The sequence below is a fragment of the Xenopus laevis genome, chromosome 4L (genome assembly GCF_017654675.1).
Source record: "Xenopus laevis strain J_2021 chromosome 4L, Xenopus_laevis_v10.1, whole genome shotgun sequence".
Lineage (NCBI taxonomy): Eukaryota > Metazoa > Chordata > Amphibia > Anura > Pipidae > Xenopus > Xenopus laevis.
In genome coordinates, this window is record NC_054377.1 from 153,375,257 (window position 1) to 153,395,259 (window position 20,003).

At 42.2% G+C, this 20,003-nt stretch overlaps 1 protein-coding gene across 1 annotated transcript in view; it reads left to right on the top strand.

Annotated features, from left to right (window-relative positions):
• LOC108704039 (constitutive coactivator of PPAR-gamma-like protein 1 homolog) overlaps positions 1–16,419 on the top strand; it is a 44,833-nt gene extending 28,414 nt beyond the window's left edge. The window contains exons 8-17 of the mRNA XM_018240410.2: positions 56–143; positions 1,079–1,303; positions 2,068–2,242; positions 3,650–3,899; positions 5,152–5,266; positions 6,438–6,647; positions 8,490–8,673; positions 11,523–11,661; positions 12,937–13,033; positions 14,541–16,419. Of these exons, the coding sequence (XP_018095899.1) occupies positions 56–143; positions 1,079–1,303; positions 2,068–2,242; positions 3,650–3,899; positions 5,152–5,266; positions 6,438–6,647; positions 8,490–8,673; positions 11,523–11,661; positions 12,937–13,033; positions 14,541–14,852 (1,795 nt within the window). The 3' untranslated portion in view covers positions 14,853–16,419. The remainder of the gene's footprint in view (positions 1–55; positions 144–1,078; positions 1,304–2,067; positions 2,243–3,649; positions 3,900–5,151; positions 5,267–6,437; positions 6,648–8,489; positions 8,674–11,522; positions 11,662–12,936; positions 13,034–14,540) is intronic.
• Positions 16,420–20,003: the final 3,584 nt, after the last annotated feature.

Sequence of the window (20,003 nt, forward strand, 5' to 3'; positions counted from 1 at the left end):
GATACACTGGGCAGAGATCTGCAGTTTCTTTCTTATGTGTTTGTCTCTTTTATAGTCATGTCAGCGGGAACAAGACTTCCTGGGATAAAAAAGGGGAAAAATCAGGAAAAACAAACAAGAAAGACTCTACTGACCAGACCAAGGTAATATCCACAGGCAGAATCTCTTTTCTCAGAAAATATCAATGCATTAAATCTGTATGGCTGTCACAGAGCTAAATGTTGCCAATAGTTTTCTGAACCGCAGTCTCTGGCTGATCCGTTAAACATGTTCTTTCAAATCTGTGTTTCTGTATTCATCCATAGGCAACAGTACTATGATATTCTGCCAAGATTATACTTGATATTTAAAGGGGTTGTTCACTTTTAAATTAACGGTTAGTATGATGTAGAGAAGGATACTCTGAGACAATTTGCAATTGGTTTTAATTTTTACGTTAATTGTGGTTTTTGACTTGTGGCATTAACAATAAAAGTGTAGCCATACAGAGCATTTGTCTTTTAGATGGGGTCAGTGACCTCCATTTGAAATTTGGAAAGGGTCAGAAGAAGATGGCAAATAATTAAAAAAAAACTATAACAAATAAAAAATGAAGACTCATTCAAAAGTTGCTTAGAATTGGCCATTCCATAGCATACTAAAAGTTACCTTAAAGGTGAACCACCCCTTTAATAGATTCTCTCAGATCATGAGGTTTGGGTGGTGTTTGCTTGTGATGTTCTTGTGAGTTTATATTGGGATATAAAGTATAATAAGAGAGGGCACTCCTTACCTGGCAGATTCTATTTATGATTATTACAGAACATTCTGTTGGTGACCTCCAGCTCTATCAGGAATAGAACAGGAAGGGAGCTGGGGCACTCGTTATATAGAGTCGAATTATAGGGCAAAGAAATCAGAAAAAATTGCAATAGTGGAGGCAAGATCCATGACATATAGGAGGTAAATGAAATGTACTGCAGTAATACATGGGTAGGATGAAGTATGGCTGGAGCCCTGCATGGTATAGCGGGTAGCATTTGGAAAAGGTTGGGTTTATTCCATTGAATAATAACTTTTTCTTTCATTTGATTTCCAGGCAGAAAATTCTTCTCCTTCTGGATCAGGAAATAAAGGTTCTGATAAAAAAGGCAACCAAGCTGGCCACATGCAGATCCCTTGTCTTTTGTCAATGCCGACCAGGAACCACATGGATATCACAACTCCACCTCTCCCCCAAGTGGCACCAGAAGTGCTGAGAGTTGCAGAACATCGCCACAAGAAGGGCTTAATGTATCCTTACATATTCCACGTGCTGACAAAGGTAAGGAGCCTTCTGTTCCGGAAACAGGGAATTGTATAGCCAATAAAGACTGGCTGGCAAGGTGTCCTTGTGAAAGGCATCGTGCAGCTTGCCCTGCTTCTGGGGTTCTTAAAGGGGAACTATCACAAAAATGAAAATTTAATTCAAGCTTCATCATACTGAAGTAAGAAGCTTTCTAAATACATTCAATTAAAAATTCTGTACCGTTTCTGAAATAATCAAGTTTATCTTCACGATTCCTCTCTCAGCATCTGTTTCTCTACATTCTCTTCATGCAGCAGTTGAGCGTCAGATAATTATTGACCGTTAGATCCAGTATATCTTATAGGGGGGCTCCTTTTGCCTAGAAGATGTATTAGAGGTCATTCTATTAAACTCACCAGACATCATGTCTCTCTACATGCAGGATTTGTGCAAAAGGCAGTTATTTTGTTAGATTTTGTTTGTACTGAAATCAGTTATTTGAGCTCTAATTCATCTGCTAGGTAAGGAGCCCCTATAAGATATTTTGGATCTAACTGTCAATGAATATCTGACACCCAACTGCTTCATAAAAACAGAATGAAGAGAAACAGATGCTGAGAGAGGAATAGTGAAGATACGTTTGATTATTTCAGAAACAATGCAGAATATTTAATTGATTGTATTTAGAAAGTTTCTTATTTCCGCATTATTAAATTTTTATTTTTGGGATAGTTCCCCTTTAATAGACAGTGTCTCCAAGCCCTGCTGTGAACTGCTCTGTTCATGTTTTTTCTGTTAAGGGGGAAATGAAAATTCCAGTTACCATTGAAGATGAAATCAACAAGGACCTGCCTCCTGCTGCCGTGTTGTACAGGCCAGTACGTCAGTATGTTTATGGAGTCTTGTTTAGCCTGGCAGAAAGCAGGAAGAAATCAGAACGACTTGCTTTTCGGAAGAACAGAATGCCCCCAGAGTGTAAGTGCTCACAATGTGCTTCTCTGCTCAACTTGTATCATATTGTATGACTTTATACTTGTCTGAACAAAACCATTCCCTTTAGCAAACAGGATGACAAAAGGAATCGTTCTGCCATTATCCTATCCACCCTCAGTTTATGTCCCACTCTGCTTTTTTTTTCCAAAACACATCAGTTAATAGTGCTGCTCCAGCCGAATTCTGCACTGAAATCCATTTCTCAAAAGAGCAAACAGATTTTTTTTTTATATTTAATTTTGAAATCTCACATTGGGCTAGACATATTGTCAGTTTACCAGCTGCCCCCAGTCACGTAACTTGTGCTCTGATAAACTTCAGTCACTCTTTACTGCTGTACTGAAAGTTGGAGTGATATCACCCCCTCCCTTCCCCCCCAGAAGCCAAACAACAGAACAATGGGAAGGTAACCAGATAGCAACTCCCTAACACAAGATAACAACTGCTTGGTAGATCTAAGAACAGTAGGGATGCACCGAATCCACTACTTTGGATGTGGCCGAAACCCCGAATTTCTTAGCGAAAGATTCGGCTGAATACCGAACCGAATCCTAATTTGCATATGTAAACTAGAGGTGGGAAGGGGAAAACATTTTTTACTTCCTTGTTTTAAGACAAAAAGTCACACAATTTTCCTCCCCACCCCTAATTTGCATATGCAAATTAGGATTCGGTTCGGCCAGGCAGAAGGATTCGGCCGAATCCGAATTCTGCTAAAAAAGGCCGAATGCTGTCCCGAAACCCGAACCGAATCCTGGATTCGGTGCATCCGTACTCAATAGTAAAATCCAGATCCCACTGAGACACATTCAGTTATATTGAGTAGGAGAAACAACAGCCTGCCAGAAAGCAGTTCCATCCTAAAGTGCTGGCTCTTTCTGAAATCACATGACCAGGCAAAATGAGCTGAGATGCACCTACACACCAATATTACAACTAAATACACTTGCTGGTTCAGGAATGACATCATAAAAATCATGACAGAATCCCTTTAACTTACCTGCTCCTGTTAGCAGAAAACTGCCCCGGCCTGGGTTCTGGACACCACAGAGCGATGCTTCTTCTGCTGCTTCTTTCTTCAAAATCCCAGGGCAGATGCATGCGCAGTAGAGTGAGAAAGTCGGCTTTTTTAAATCACTGTTTGACTTTCTGCTCTACTGGCAACGAAGCAGGAAGAATCGCTCAGTGGGATCTCTAGGAGGAACCCTGGGCTCGGCAGTTTTCTGCTGATGGGAGAACCGGCCCAGGAATCGGGTAAGTGAATACAAACCCTGGGGGTGTAACTTTTCCTTCTCCTTTAAGGTTTTACTTTTGAGTCTTTGGAAAGTTTTCCAGGGTGAAATTGCTGTTGGGATGAGTTTGTGAACTGAAGTTGTGTTTGTGTTCCAGACTATCCAGTCATCATTAAGGAATGGGCAGCCTACAAGGGGAAGTCGCCCCAGACCCCAGAGTTGGTAGAAGCACTGGCTTTCAGGGAATGGACCTGCCCTAACCTGAAGAAGCTGTGGTTGGGGAAAGCTGTTGAGGACAAAAACCGAAGAATGAGAGCTTTCCTGGCATGCATGAGATCAGATACCCCCGCCATGCTCAATCCAGCTAACGTGCCCACCCATTTAATGGTGCTGTGCTGCGTCCTACGGTCAGTACAAACACTGCTCTGAAGCCAACGTGACTAGTTGCACTATGGCAAATCATTACTGTGCTATTTATGGGGTTGTTCATCATATAGAGAGATATTCAGCAGTATAGCAGCTCTCCAGGTTGCAATTTGAGCAATCTGGTTGCTAGGATCCAAATTCCCCTAGCAACCATGCACTGATTTGAACAAGAGGCTGGAATATAAATAGGAGAGGCCTGAATAGAAAGATATTCAATAAAAAATAGCAATAACAATACATTTGTAGCCTTACAGAGTATTTGATTTTTAGAGGGGGTCAGTGACCCCCATTTGAAAGCTGGAAAGAGCCACAAGGCAAATAATTCAAAAACTATAAAAAAAGAAAAGTAATTAAAAGTTGCTTAGAATTGGCCATTCAACAAAATACTAAAAGGTAACTTATTTTTACACCGAACAGTTCAGTGTGAAAATAATAACTGGGTAAATAGATCGTATGGACACAATATAAAATGTATCTCATATAGTTAGTTAGGCAAAAATGTAATGTATAAAGGCTGGAGTCATGTCTTTCATATTATAAAAAATTAAACATGGTTTGATTTTTTTATAATTTGAAATAAACGTGTACTTTTTCACTTGCATGCTTTGGGAATATTTTTTAAGAGACATAGCTGCACCTCTGTTTGGCCACTAGAGGATCCCAGCGTGCTATAGTGATCTTTACTATGCTCTTGATCCAAGGTAACTAAATGCATTATAAAGGCTGGAGTGACTGGATGTGTAACATAATAGCCAGAACACTACTTCCTGCTTTTCAGCTCTCTTGCTTTCCACTGATTGGTTACCAGGTAGTAACCAATCAGAGACTTGAATCTGAACTGAATGCTGAGGATCAATTACAAACTCACTGAACAGTTATGTCCCATGTGGCCCCCCTTATAGTCACTGACTAACTCAGAGTTAGAGAGCTGAAAAGCAGGAAGTAGTGTTCTGGCTATTATGTTACACATCCACTCACTCCAGCCTTTATACATTATATTTTTGCCTAACTAACTATATGAGATACATTTTTTATTTTGTACAGCCTATTTATTTACCCAGTTTTTATTTTTACAATAAACAAATCCTTTAAAGCTCATCTACCAATGTTCCCAGTAATAGAACGTACCATTTGTATTCGTAGTTAAGCTGTAGCAATGATTTAATTTGCCTTTGTTGAAAATGATGTTTGGTAACCTTGGAAGGACAGAGGTAAATGTGGCTTTGGTTACAGGTATATGGTGCAGTGGCCTGGAATCCGGATACTGCGTAAGCAGGAGCTCGATGCCTTCTTAGCCCAGGCGATATCACCAAAACTATATGAACCTGACCAACTGCAGGAGCTGAAGGTACGGCCACTAAACTAGAATTGCTTGTGCACTCGTTTAAAGAAAGCCAGTAGATTCCCCTCATCTGTTTTATATAAAGAGCTTTATGACCTGTCTCAGCTGAGGCATTTGCTATAGAAGAGCAACCCAGCTTGTCATAAATGGGCTGTAGAGTATTCATATCAGGGAATCAATATGGCACCTCCTCCCATATGTATAAATACAAATATACAGAGAAGGAATGTTCTGGGCACACAATAAGCTATACTCTCATACTGTACTGTCTAAGGGAATCAATATGGCACCTCCTCCTCCCATATGTATAAATACAAATATACAGAGAAGGAATGTTCTGGGCACACAATAAGCTATACCCTCATACTGTACTGTCTAAGGGAATCAATATGGCACCTCCTCCCATATGTATAAATACAAATATACAGAGAAGGAATGTTCTGGGCACACAATAAGCTATACCCTCATACTGTACTGTCTAAGGGAATCAATATGGCACCTCCTCCTCCCATATGTATAAATACAAATATACAGAGAAGGAATGTTCTGGGCACACAATAAGCTATACCCTCATACTGTACTGTCTAAGGGAATCAATATGGCACCTCCCTCCTCCCATATGTATAAATACAAATATACAGAGAAGGAATGTTCTGGGCACACAATAAGCTATACCCTCATACTGTACTGTCTAAGGGAATCAATATGGCACCTCCCTCCTCCCATATGTATAAATACAAATATACAGAGAAGGAATGTTCTGGGCACACAATAAGCTATACCCTCATACTGTACTGTCTAAGGGAATCAATATGGCACCTCCTCCTCCCATATGTATAAATACAAATATACAGAGAAGGAATGTTCTGGGCACACAGTAAGTTGTACACTAATAACGTAATGTATCGGGGAAAAGAATTTGAACATAATGCCCATATTATAGAACAGTAAAACAGATCCCATAGTAATGGCAAGCTCCTGATTCCTGGGTGGTTACTGGTTGTGTTTTTGCTGTAGCAGTAGCTGTTGTGTACTAGTTGTGTCATGAGCTGTGTGTAGCATTCATTATACAGCGAGGGGGGGCATGGACAATCCAGATGTTCTCTACCTCTGTCCCTTCTAGTGGCGACTTCCAACCAAAAACCCCTGGCACTCAAGTGCACTTCTCTTGTTTCAGATCGATAACCTGGACCCTCGGGGGATTCAACTGTCAGCTTTGTTTATGAGTGGAGTGGACATGGCATTCCTAGCCAACGATGCCTGCGGGCAGCCAATCCCCTGGGAGCACTGCTGTCCTTGGATGTATTTTGATGGGAAGCTGCTGCAGTCCAAGATGAATAAAGCCAACCGGGAGAAGGCTTCACTCATTGACCTCTGTGATGGTCAGGTATGTGACCTCTGTCCTTCAGGTGAGTCTTTAATCCCATCACTGAATATGAGACATTGGTCATTATACAATACTAGACATTAAGCCCGTTAAATTAACGGGCGCTAGAACGTATGTAGAAAATTCGCCAGAGACGGTCCGTGGGGCACATGCGCAGTAGCGCAATCCCACGGACACAGGGACTGGACGCAGAGACACTTCAGCTTTATTATATAGGATACAAGTGAATGAAGGTTTATCCTTCTTCTTCTTCAGTTTGTCTCCTACATTATCCCAAACATTTCTCCTGTAACACTGACCCTTCCCTACTCCTGCCACTAGTTAAAGGGTTATGTACAGTTTGGGAGCCTTTTACTGAATCAACGAAGGGTAGGAAGGGCCATACAAGCTGCAGTCTCCGCTGCAAATCTTTTATTTATAGCGATACTGACACATTCCTATAAAAATAGGAACGATTACGGGATCAACATTTACTTTATACTGACATATATGATTTTTATAGGAACATGTCTGTATCGCTTTAACACGATCTGTTTCGGATCGCATGATCCTTTTCCAAAAAATATAATTAAACACATTACACTTTATAGCTCACGTAGGACACTCCTCCTCCTAGTGACATCATTAATTAGAATCACATCAGTCCAATTAGTGCTGAAAATGTGAAACTGTCTTTAATGCACTGAAGTCCATTGTGCATATACAAAACCACATTAGTCCCATAAGTGCTGAAAATCACCTTCGTGTCCATACGTGGGAATCATCGCATTTTCATTTACTAGCAAAACAAGTGAATTCATTTATTTAAAATTTATTTAGGTAACAACAAGTGAATTCATTAATTTAGAAAAAAATTGTCATTACCAAAAATTGTGCACATCACCATAAAATTAGTTTTAACTGTAACGTTACACTTCCCTTTGCACCTGATACTGAGTTGAAACATTTCGACATAACAAATATTTCAAATACGCAGCAAAGTTGCAATACTTAAAAACCATTTCCATAACCTGTTACAAGGAATACCTGACACTAGATGCTACTCCCAAAGGAGTCTACCAATCCATTTAATCCACAAACTCACTTGTTAGTAAGTAAAGTCTACAGGGGTTTTGTAATAAAAGGCACTAAGTTTGCCCAGCAGCAGTAACCCATAGCAACCAATCAGAAGTTAGGATTTACTGGTCACCTGTTTAAAAGCAAACATCTTATTGGTTGCTATGGGTTACTGCTCCTGGGCAAATTTAGTGCCTTTTATTACATATGGGGGTATACCTTGAATTTACCACTACTCTGAAGTTAAAGCACATTCATTTTAACCAACCTTATATTAAAAAAGAGAATGAAGATAAATAATAAGACCATAAAAAAATCAAGCCTTGCCGTACCTCCGCCATAGGACAGTAGCAAATATAATTATCAATATCAAAAGAGTCTGAAAAGAGGGGGAAAATGAGAGTTACTACAATTCATAAAAACTATTTCACACTCCATGCTTCATTTGGGAGCCTTTGGTCCTCCTCTCTGGTACCTTCCTGCAGGTACATCTATAAATACATGTTAATAATAATAATAATAATAATAATAACGGTGTTTGGCCTGGGCTCTGCCAGGGGTTCTCTTGCATTAGATGCTTTTTATTTGTATTTTCTCTGAAACCAATGAGAACCTTCTGTGCAACCTCTAAATGAATTGAAATTGAGTGGAGTGCACAAAGGCAACAGGAGTTCATTTTAGGGCATGTAGGTTACACATCGGACCCAGTTTGTTTTGATGACATTCTGTACACAAACTTGTTCCTGTATTTCTGTTACAACTGTCACTCATGAATGTCTCTCTCAGGTGGAACTGGCCACCAAGGTGGAGAAGATGCGTCAGAGCGTCCTGGAGGGGTTGTATTTTACCCGACAAAACTACCCCCTTCCCTTTCCACCTCCACCCGCAATGCCTTTCTACCCCGCTGCTATGTACCCCCGACCCTTTGGACCAATGCCTCCACCTCAGGGCAGAGGGAGAGGATTCTCTGGTAAGTGCTGGGATGTATTTATACATTTTATATACTTCGAATTTAGCATTGGAAAAAACCTGAACCACATTTACAGATATGGGGGGAATGTGCCGACATAGTAACATAGTAAGTGAGATGGAAAAAGACACACGTCCATCAAGTTCAACTCTATTTTAACCTGCCTAACTGTTTGATCTAGAGGAACACAAAAAACTAAAAATTCCTTCCTGACTCCAAAATGGCAATGGGACCAGTCCCTGGATCAACTTGTACTATGAGCTCTCTCCCATATCCCTGTATTCCCTCACTTGCTAAACACCATCCAACCCCTTCTTATACCTATCTAATGTATCAGCCTGTACCCCTGATTCACTTCCCAGCTCTCCCTGTAACACCCCTTTCCCTCCTCTTATCTCATTGGCTCCCTCCTGTCTGCTGGGAGGAGCTACTGGTGAATAAAGCATCCGACCCTTCCTTATACCTATCTAATGTATCAGCCTGTACCCCTGATTCACTTCCCAGCTCTCCCTGTAACACCCCTTTCCCTCCTCTTATCTCATTGGCTCCCTCCTGTCTGCTGGGAGGAGCTACTGGTGAATAAAGCATCCGACCCTTCCTTATACCTATCTAATGTATCAGCCTGTACCCCTGATTCACTTCCCAGCTCTCCCTGTAACACTCCTTTCCCTCCTCTAATCTCATTGGCTCCCTCCTGTCTGCTGGGAGGAGCTACTGGTGAATAAAGCATCCGACCATTCCTTGTACCTATCTAATGTATCAGCCTTTACCACTGATTCACTTCCCAGCTCTCCCTGTAACACCCCTTTCCCTCCTCTAATCTCATTGGCTCCCTCCTGTCTGCTGGGAGGAGCTACTGGTGAATAAAGCATCCGACCCTTCCTTGTACCTATCTAATGTATCAGCCTGTACCCCTGATTCACTTCCCAGCTCTCCCTGTAACACCCCTTTCCCTCCTCTAATCTCATTGGCTCCCTCCTGTCTGCTGGGAGGAGCTACTGATGAATAAAGCATCCGACCCTTCCTTATACCTATCTAATGTATCAGCCTGTACCACTGATTCACTTCCCAGCTCTCCCTGTAACACCCCTTTCCCTCCTCTAATCTCATTGGCTCCCTCCTGTCTGCTGGGAGGAGCTACTGGTGAATAAAGCATCCGACCCTTCCTTGTACCTATCTAATGTATCAGCCTTTACCACTGATTCACTTCCCAGCTCTCCCTGTAACACCCCTTTCCCTCCTCTAATCTCATTGGCTCCCTCCTGTCTGCTGGGAGGAGCTACTGATGAATAAAGCATCCGACCCTTCCTTATACCTATCTAATGTATCAGCCTGTACCACTGATTCACTTCCCAGCTCTCCCTGTAACACCCCTTTCCCTCCTCTAATCTCATTGGCTCCCTCCTGTCTGCTGGGAGGAGCTACTGGTGAATAAAGCATCCGACCCTTCCTTGTACCTATCTAATGTATCAGCCTGTACCACTGATTCAGGGAGACAATTCCACATCTTCACAGCTCTCACTGTAACAAACCCCTTCCCAATATTTAGCTGGAACCTCTTTTCTTCTAATCGGAATGGGTGACCTTGTGTCAGCTGGAAAGACCTACTGGTAAATAAATCATTAGAGAGATTATTATATGATCCCCTTATATATTTATACATAGTTATCATATCACCCCTTAAGCGCCTCTTCTCCAGAGTGAACATCCCCAATTTGGCCAGTCTTTCCTCATAGCTAAGATTTTCCCTTTACCAGCTTAGTTGCCCTTCTCTGTCCCCTCTCTAATACAATAATGTCCTGTTTGAGTGATGGAGACCAAAACTGTAGGGCATATTCTAGATGGGGCCTTACCAGTGCTCTATACAGTGGGACCCCCTCCTCCCGTGACTCTCTGCCCCATTTAATACAAGTCAAGACCTTATTTGCCCTTGATGCTGCTGACTGGCATTGCTTGCTACAGACAAGTTTATTATCTACAAGGACTCCAAGCTCCGTCTCCATTATGGATTTGCCTAGTGCAGTCCCATTAAGGGTATAAGTGGATATTGTTACATCCCAGGTGCAGGACTTTACATTTATCAACATTGAATCTCATTTGCCACTTAGCTGCCCAGATTGCCAGTTAGTCAAGATCCTGTTGCAAGTGCCACATCCTGGATGGAATTAATTGGGCTGATAGTTTTGTCTCATCTGCAAACACTGATACATTACTTACAATACCCTCCCTAAGTCATTAATGAACAAGTTAAATAAAAGTGGCCCCAATACTGAGCCCTGGGGGACCCCACTAAGAACCTTACTCCAAGTAGAGAATGTCCCATTAACAACCACCCTCTGTACCCGATCCTGTAGCCAGTTTCCTATCCATGTGCAAACGACTTCATTAAGCCCAACAGACCTTAGTTTAGAAAGCAGTCGTTTGTGGGGCACAGTATCAAACGCTTTGGCAAAATCCAAATAGTTCTACTGCCCCCCCCACTATCCAGAATCTTACTTACCTCATCATAAAAAGCAATCAAATTAGTCTGACATGACCTATCCTTCATAAAGCCATGCTGATTGCTACTCATAATGCCATTCACTAGGACAACATTTTAAATGTGATCCCATAACAAGCCTTCAAATAATTTGCCCACCACAGATGTCAGACTTACTGGCCTATAATTCCCAGGCTGAGATTGTAATGTCTTTTTAAATATTGGAATAACATCAGCTTTTCTCCAATGCATACATACCATACCAGATGAAAGTGAATGGGAAATGCTTGCACTTAGGAGACTATAAAATAGGATCTATACATGAATTCCACTTTTCTATTCATTTTTTTCCTTCTGTCTGTCTACACAGGAGTCCAACCTATGTCTTCTCAGGGAGGGAAGCTGGAGATTGCTGGCACGGTTGTTGGCCAGTGGGCAGGGACCAGACGTGGGAGAGGAAGGGGACCATTCCCCCTGCAGGTGGTGTCTGTGGGTGGAGCAAACAGAGGGTAAGTACAATGAACTAAATACAAAGACTTTATGATGCTCTTACATTTAGTTCCTCCCCAGTTTGTACCTGAGCAGATAATTGGGGTAATATAATCGATATCGGTGTAGGCTGTACATTTTAAAGATGTGCATCATGAATGCAGAAGTAGTCAATACAAGGATCTATTTGGCAAATTAAAGGGGATGTTCACCTTCCAACACTTTTTTCAGTTCAGTTGGTTTCAGACAGTTGTCCAGAAATAATGACTTTTTCCAATTACTTTCTATTTGTTTATATTTAATATTGAAGTGTAAAGTTTCATTTTTAACATTCTAATGCAGCTCTGGGAGGTGGGGGTCGCTGACCCTCTAAACTGTTCTAAATTGATACATTTAGTTGATACATTTCTTATCTTTGTCCCTGCTGAGCAGAATCCATGAGTTTCATTACAGGCAGCTGTTAGACTTGATACAATAGTTACTAATACTGCAGAGATGAGAAATGAATCAACTCAATGTTGTAAAATTGTAACAGATCAGAATCTGCACCTGAATTACTGAGCTGTCACTCAAACACCAGAGACACCGACATTCAACTTTACACTTAGATTTTGGGAAAACGGTAAAAAATAAAAAATGGAAAGTAATTCTGATTATTCTGGTGAAACGATTGAACTTAAACATGTTTGGAAGGTGAACAACCCCAACACCTCAGACCTAATGTAACTCATTGAAGTCAATGGACACATTTAAGCAGCAAAGAATTCTGGGTGAAGTGGTTTTTTTTTTTTTTTTACGGCAGAATTTTGCATAAAATCATTGCACCCCATTAAGTTGTTACACGGTACTACTATGTGGCACTACACTGCTATATAAATGACATGTTCTATATGAAATGATATTTAGTGTAAGGGGGCAGTTATGTTTGTATCTGGCCATCAGGTTCGGACTGAGAATTAAAATAGGCCCTGGCATTTCAGGTACACAGAGGCCCAATCAGCCAACACAGAGGCCCAAACAGCCCCCACCAGCCCATTAATACTGACTTTCTATGGGACCTTATAGCAGCCCCTCTGGCATTTGCCAGAACCCACAGATTGCCAGTCCCGGCCTGCTAGCCATGTTTTGTTTGGCACATTGTTTGGTTACTGCAATTTTGCCCAATGTTAGTAAACAAGCCCCTGTGTGTGGCATAGTCAGTGTAATGATAATATGTTGGTGGTGCAGTTATAGAGGGGCTTATGAGATTCAGTGTTTATTCTCAATTCTTCCTTTTTTTTTTTTTTTTTTGGCAGACGCCCTAGAGGAGTCATTTCCACCCCAGTTATACGGACATTCGGAAGAGGGGGAAGATACTATGGAAGAGGATTTAAGAACCAAGGCCCAACACAGGTAACCTCTTTCATGGGGATTTCAGGGTCACACTTTACAGCTTTAATTAGGGGGCAAGGTGTACAAGTGATATTACAGCCCCCTTAGCACATTTCTGTTCAGTATCACCCTAATATTTCATGGCTTGTAGTTATTCTACACTTGCACACTTAGCAGGGGTCCTTACTCACAGGACACAGGGGTCCTCCTTGCAGGTGTCCTTACCCTCAGGGCGCAGGGGTCCTTACTCGCAGGGTGCCTTACTCGCAGGGATCCTTACTCGCAGGGCGCAGGGGTCCTCACTCGCAGGGCACAGGGGTCCTTACTCACAGGAGTCCTTACCCGCAGGGGTCCTTACTCTCAGGGGTCCTTACGCACAGCGGTCCTTACTCGCAGGGGTCCTTAGTTGCAGGGCACAGGGGTCGTTACTCGCAGGTGTCCTTACCCACAGGGTGCAGGGGTCCTTACTTGCAGGGGTCCTTACTTGCAGGGGTCCTTACTCGCAGGCGTCCTTAATTGCAGGAGTCCGTACTCGCAGGGCGCAGAGGTGCTTACTCGCAGGGCAGATGTGAAGTATGATTATTAACCTGTATGTAGCCATTTACAGATAGCTCAGCAGAAAGCCAGTATATTTTGTGTATTTGGTTGTGTTTATTAGAATGAAACTGCTACAGCCACACCTGAAAGTTTCTGTTAAAAAAACAAAGCGCTTGTGTCCCATATGTCATTTAGAGCTTCCCATACAATTGTCCGTATGTGCATGGCGGCCCAGTGATCCTAACTGATATCCATGTGCAGATGTAAAGATGTTGTATCAGTCAGTGCCTCAGCAGATGAGTAAAGCAGACAGCCTGAATGAGTAAATGAATTGCAAAGCAGCTGTACTCATACTGTACTCATACTGTACGCATACTGTACGCATACTGTACGCATACTGTACTCATACTGTATCGATGTATTTGCTGTGCGGCTCATTAACTGCACAGACAGACCTAGAGGCCATCATAACCTGGGGATCTGACTTGTTACTTGAGGATTTGCAAGTTCTTACTGCAGGTTGCTGCTAGATAATTAGTCTGCTGATTCATCCATGGACCTTGGCAAAGGAAATTAGGACAGACTCCACAAATGCAATGGATTGAGTCTGGTCTGATGTGAGAGATCATTAGAGGAGAGACTCGTTCAGATGATCATTTTAGTTTCTGTGGAAATGTCAGCGCCCCCTGTAGGCAGAAATGGCTCTTACAAGTTGTACGTACAGCTCGGAACCTGGGCCACAATTGTAAATTCCCAGTTACAGGAAGAGACATTAGGGATTCACAGTAACTTATCCAGGAGAAGAGAGACCCTTTCTGTTCAGATTTGGCATGGCTTTCCCATCTATAGGCCAGATCCAATGTCTGCAGCTCACAGAGCCTTCTTTGTACCAAAATCTGCCAACCCCTGGGGCCAGCATATTGATCTCTCTGCTTTGTATCTATATATAAATGAAGAGTCTTGTGCTCTTTTGTTTCTTTTTTTGCTGCAGGCCAAGCCTCCTTATGCTACTTCAGCCGAAGAAGTGGCCAAAGAGCTTAAGACACAGTCGGACGACTCCAAATCATCAGCAGTGTCTTCAGACGGGTCCCTCACCGAGAACGGTTTGGTGAACGAGGAAGCGTCGGCTTCTCAGATAAACGGGAGCTCGGGAGAAGCGAAGGATTCCACCAACAATGAAAGTGCCTTAAGCAATGACTCTAAATTGTGCAATACAAATCCTCACTTAAATGCACTAAATGCAGACAGCGTGCTCCACAATGAGCAGCCTCTGGAGGGCGCCGTCTCAAATAAAGAAGAATAAATTATTTTTCTAGAGGGTGAAGGATGATCGTGTTGGAGGGTAAGGAATATCTGGAAAGAAAGCGAGCCTACAGTTACGTACATTTTTTCCTTTCCGTAAGTGGAAAAATGAGGATTTGGGAAATTCGGATCCCTCTTATGAAGTAAGACAAAAAAAAAGTTAATTTTTTTTAACCAGTCGTAGTCAAAATGCTAGAAGAGCTGATCAAAAGAAGAGCGTGTGATAGCGCTTAAACTGGTTATACAAAAACATAAAAAAATCGCTTGTAATTCTGTTTCTTGAGATGTAACACACAAAAAAAAGAAAAAAAAACACATTTTTGGCAGTTTTTTCCGTACATATAAATATATATATGAAGCTTAAATATAATTTGTAGTGTTTGGCACCATACGTACGCCATTAGATTTGATTTTCCATGTGTCACACGAGAGCTCAGAAACTCCGCCTTCACCATTATGATCACAAAAAAAAAAAACGAAGGTTTTCTTTTTCCTTATTCTTTTTTTTACGGCGAGTTTCTGTTTGCGTCGACTTGTGCGACACCCGAGAGCCAATGAGAGAGAGACGCGTTATTGCGCTGATTTGTCCGATGCCGCCGTGATAACAAGTCAAATCATAGGGAAAAGCCTTTTCCTTCCAAACACTTGTTCCGTGAGTAACCACCGTGCGTCCGTGATCGATGAACTGTTGTGCGGTTTTTGCAGCAGCCGTTAGACCATTAGTACAAGTCATGCATGGATCCTGATTTATAAGGTGTGTAGTTAATATTCTGCATGTTCCGTCCTGTTCCACTCCCCCCCCCCCCCCCGTAACGTGCCCATTCACAAAACTACCACGACAAAAAGACAACTAATCGGTTCTAGTCCTATGAAAGCTGTTGAACTCTTGTTTAGTCATTGACCGATCTCGCTCTAACCTGACAATTTTGTGATTATTGACCTCTGTTGCATTTACTCTTCAACTAAAAACAATTACTAATTATCTAGCCGTTTCAATATCAACGTTACCCTGGTGTACTCATTGCTGTATTCTTGTTCTCTGTTGCTGGTTTATGCCTTCACATTAGCAAATATGAAATTCTCTGTAAACGCGTGAAAAAAAAAATCATTAAAAAAAATGCTCTTTTTGATCTTTTTAACTCCCAACCGTCTGCCCCCGTCCCATAGCGAGACAGGAGGTTCCGTTTCCCGCGGCTTCTTTAACGGGAAAGCAAGGAAAACGATCCCGCATCACTGTTTCTGTTCGTGACCCCTGACTTTTAAATGTGTTTTTTCTGAAAATTCCAATCATTTCTTTCTGTTGTTTTCTCCTAATTCTCCTAATGCTCTTCATATCCACACATTAGTGATCAGAAATGAGGTGTAATCCCCCCGTTCCTTGCCCGCAAGAGCTACGTAGGTTTTATTAATGTAAGTTGGAGGGTGCTGAGCCCCATCTCATGGAATGCGCAAGAATGAACTACTGTTGGTTCTGGTTGGATGTAGATGGACTGTGGCGAGATTTGATTGAAGGCTATTGAATGCAACTTACAATGCTTAATAAAAATCTCTATTCTTTTAGTATAAAACTGCCTTTGGTTTCTCGTTTTTTGTCCATAGAATATTGTTATTCACAGGAAAAAAGGTTGTACAGACGTCTGTCTAAAGCTGGCCATAGATGTTGAGATTTTTAAAAGATCAGATACTGATCGCGAGACCACGATCTTCTCAGAACGATCGTACGAATTGACCATCAACTAAAAAGACCAATTTGGCAGGAAAACAAAGGGGAACTGCCTGCTTGGCCCTGCAGACATAGATACATTGCACTGGGACCGACAGATTTTTTGACCTGGCCGAACAGATGTCGGCCGAAAAATCGTAAGATGTACGATCTTTCGAATACCACTAACTGCATGATAATTTCGAAGGATTGGTCGGACTTCCCTAAAATCGGTCGTTCGGCAAGAAGAATAGTCACGTCTATGGGGAGCTTAAGGCCACTGTCTAAAAGTAGATCTATCGTGGATCATATCATAGAAGCACTTTAGCAGGAGATTTGATTACTTCCTAAGCTCCTCCCTTCCCACCTATGCTACCTGTGCTCACAGCATAATACGTTGGAGCTTACTATAAGAAATGGGATGAATTGGGAGTTCCAATGGACCCTAATTCTCACCATCGGATCCCAAGTCCAATTTAAAAGCTTCAAGGGACACAATTAGGTCCAGCCTTTTTCTATACAGATGGAAAATGATGTGGAGGTCTACCAGGTAACCAGTCAACTCATAGGAATGTTCCACTCATTTAAAAACATAATTTGTCCTATTGAGGTCTGGCCCTCATCTTCTACGGACAACTTGGCCATTAGGACAATGTGGAAAACAGTTTGTGTCAGCCCTGGAGTAAAGTTCCAGACAAAGCAGAAAGAAATGGTGTAGACCTTGAAAAGAATCCATTGAGGAGGACAATTTCCTTCAACGTTCCCATAAAGCACATGATGCTGGTGAGGCATTCAAGGGTAAAGCTCATGTTATTTTCAATGCAGAGGAGCATGGTAGGGTTGACTCTGTGTAAGAGCAGGAGTAACCAATACAGCTGCCCAGGAAGGCACTACACTATTTGGCCGGAACTTAGGAGTATCCGTACCTTTGGCCTGAAGACCAATTAGGGTAATATTTAGCAGTAATTGATTTTTGCTTTCATGGAAACCCCAGACAGAAGATAAATTAGGGTGAACATTGGCTTGATGTCATAGATGCTACTGGAACTATAGTTTATGCTACAAGAAAAGTCCCAACACCACTGTCTTAAAGTCTGTAAGAAGAAGGTTTTGGGTACTTGGGGACATCCTGATTTTATGTTACAGCCCCACTGAATACGTGAGTTTGTAGAGATTCTTGCAGTAGAACCGTGGCCAGTTATAGCCCTTGCCTGAGGTCCCTTCTTCATCATGTGTCCCCTTCCCAATTTGAACATTTACTAGAGCCTAATCCCTGCCAGGCATTTCTCATCTCTTCAGAGGAAGAACAGAGACAAAGCTTAACTAATAGCCAGCCTTACAAGCACTGGGGGGCCACGCGACTTCAGATCCAGCTCCACCAGGGATGGCCCAATGCATCTGCCGGACCTAATTTAACTCCTCCCACTGTCCAACATTGTTTGTAGGGATTGAAGACAAGTCTTTCCCTTATCTATTGTTGCACAGGTCTCTCAGTGCCCATATTATGTCTGTCTTAAAACCAGGGAGCTATAGACCCACTGCCTGGAACAAAGTAAAAAAAATATAATCTCCTTTGTATCTGGAGATCCGAAGCGACTACATCCAGGGCTGCACCTGCCTCCAACATCAGTAGACTTGACCCAAAAGCAACAACAACCTTTATTTTTTTGGCATGTATCAAATAATAAACATCCCCAAGATAAACAGGGAACTGGAGCTTGGTCAGATTAGTGACTTTCCCTTAAATAAAACCCTTTTCTGACTATAACTGCCCAAGCTCTGCCATCAACATTCCCAGATAAATGACTCCTGCATGGACTTCTTCTGGCTGGGGAGATATTGGGAAGTGATGGATTCTGGGACTTGAAGTCCCTCTGCTTTCCATTGTGCTTGGTGAAGAGATATAATGAAAGGTCTGAGGAACAACAATATGTTTATTTATTCTTCTAATAGAAGCCCTGATATTTGTGAGAAGCCTTTACTTTTAACTCGAGGAGTATTCTGGGCATCTTTACATTACCCTTTTAAGAAGACATTTGGGCTGAACTGGCAGCACCAGAAATTCACCATCATGAATGAGATTTTCTCATTAGGAGAAGAGTTTGGCTTTTGGAATTCAACTTTCCTTCCATTAATCAAATATGTTGCCATTTACACTCCCATATTTAAATAGGGGTCGTAATTTTCCCTCACCCAACAAAGAGGAGTGTGTGCGCTTGTTTCAGGGTTTCCCCGGCATCTAAAAGTGTGTGAGTTCATGTACAAGTCAATGGGCGTTGTCCTGGGCAAAATTTAAGCCTTTTTAGAGTTTATAAATTCACAATTTTGAGGTTTTTTTTCAAGATTGTTTTCAGCCGTTTTTTTTTCATTAAGATTTAAATTATGAGTTTATTTGAAGTCGAGAAAAACCCTACAACCTTTGAATTTTTTGATAAATAAGCCGATAAAGTACAAGGATGAACTTGGGGGTGCACAAACTCCAGCAGTTTTGCATTAGGACTAAAACAGAACTGGGTCCAAATCCTAATTTATACATTCAGAATAAATCCCCCCCTGTCACAGTCGGCACCCAACACCAGAACAAATGCCAAGCACCCTGGTCTCGGCTCGTGCTTCACCTGTAGTGGGAACGTCTTCAGCCTCGGGAGGAGCCCTCGGCTACTTGGATGCCACCAGGACTTAAACGAGAGGTGCAAGGCTAGAGGTTGTGGATAGGCAGAGGGCACGACTGCTAGCGAGAGTCTTAGGCCGAAGGTCACGGTACAAGACGTTAGGTAATAGTCAGATCGGGTCGGGGCAGGCAGATAGAAAACGTAGTCAGGCAGGCAAGGGTCAAACCAGGAAGAGCAGAAGAGGTAGTCGGTATTCAGGCAGGGGTCAGGATCCAGAGGTCAGAATAGTGAAAAGCCAGGCAGGGGTCACAACAGGAATCAAACAGGTTGAAAACAGGATGGTTTAAAGCTCAGATCGCACCAGGAACAAACTTCTATAACGGCAATGAGGGTAGTGTACTGTGGCTTTAAATACATTTGAATTTCGCAGGCGCTCAAGTGGAAATCCTGGCACCTTCCACCCAGTAGACCAGGGATCCCCAGCCTTTTGTATCCGTGAGCAACATTCAGAAGTAAAAGGAGTTGGGGAGCAACACAAGCATGAACAATTTTCTTGGGGTGCCAAATATGTGCTGTGATTGGCCATTTAGTAGCCCCAATGTGGATTGTCAACCTACATTGAGACTCAGTTTGGCAGTGCACCTGGTTTTTATACAACTAAAACTTGCCTCCAAGCCTGGAATTCAAAAATAAGCACCTGCTTTGAGGCCACTGGGAGCAACATCCAAGGGGTTGGGGAGGAAGATGTTGCTCACGAGCTACTGGTTGGGGATCACTGCAGTAGACTGTAGATAAGGAAATTAGGGATGCACCGAACCCGGGATTCGGCCTTTTTCAG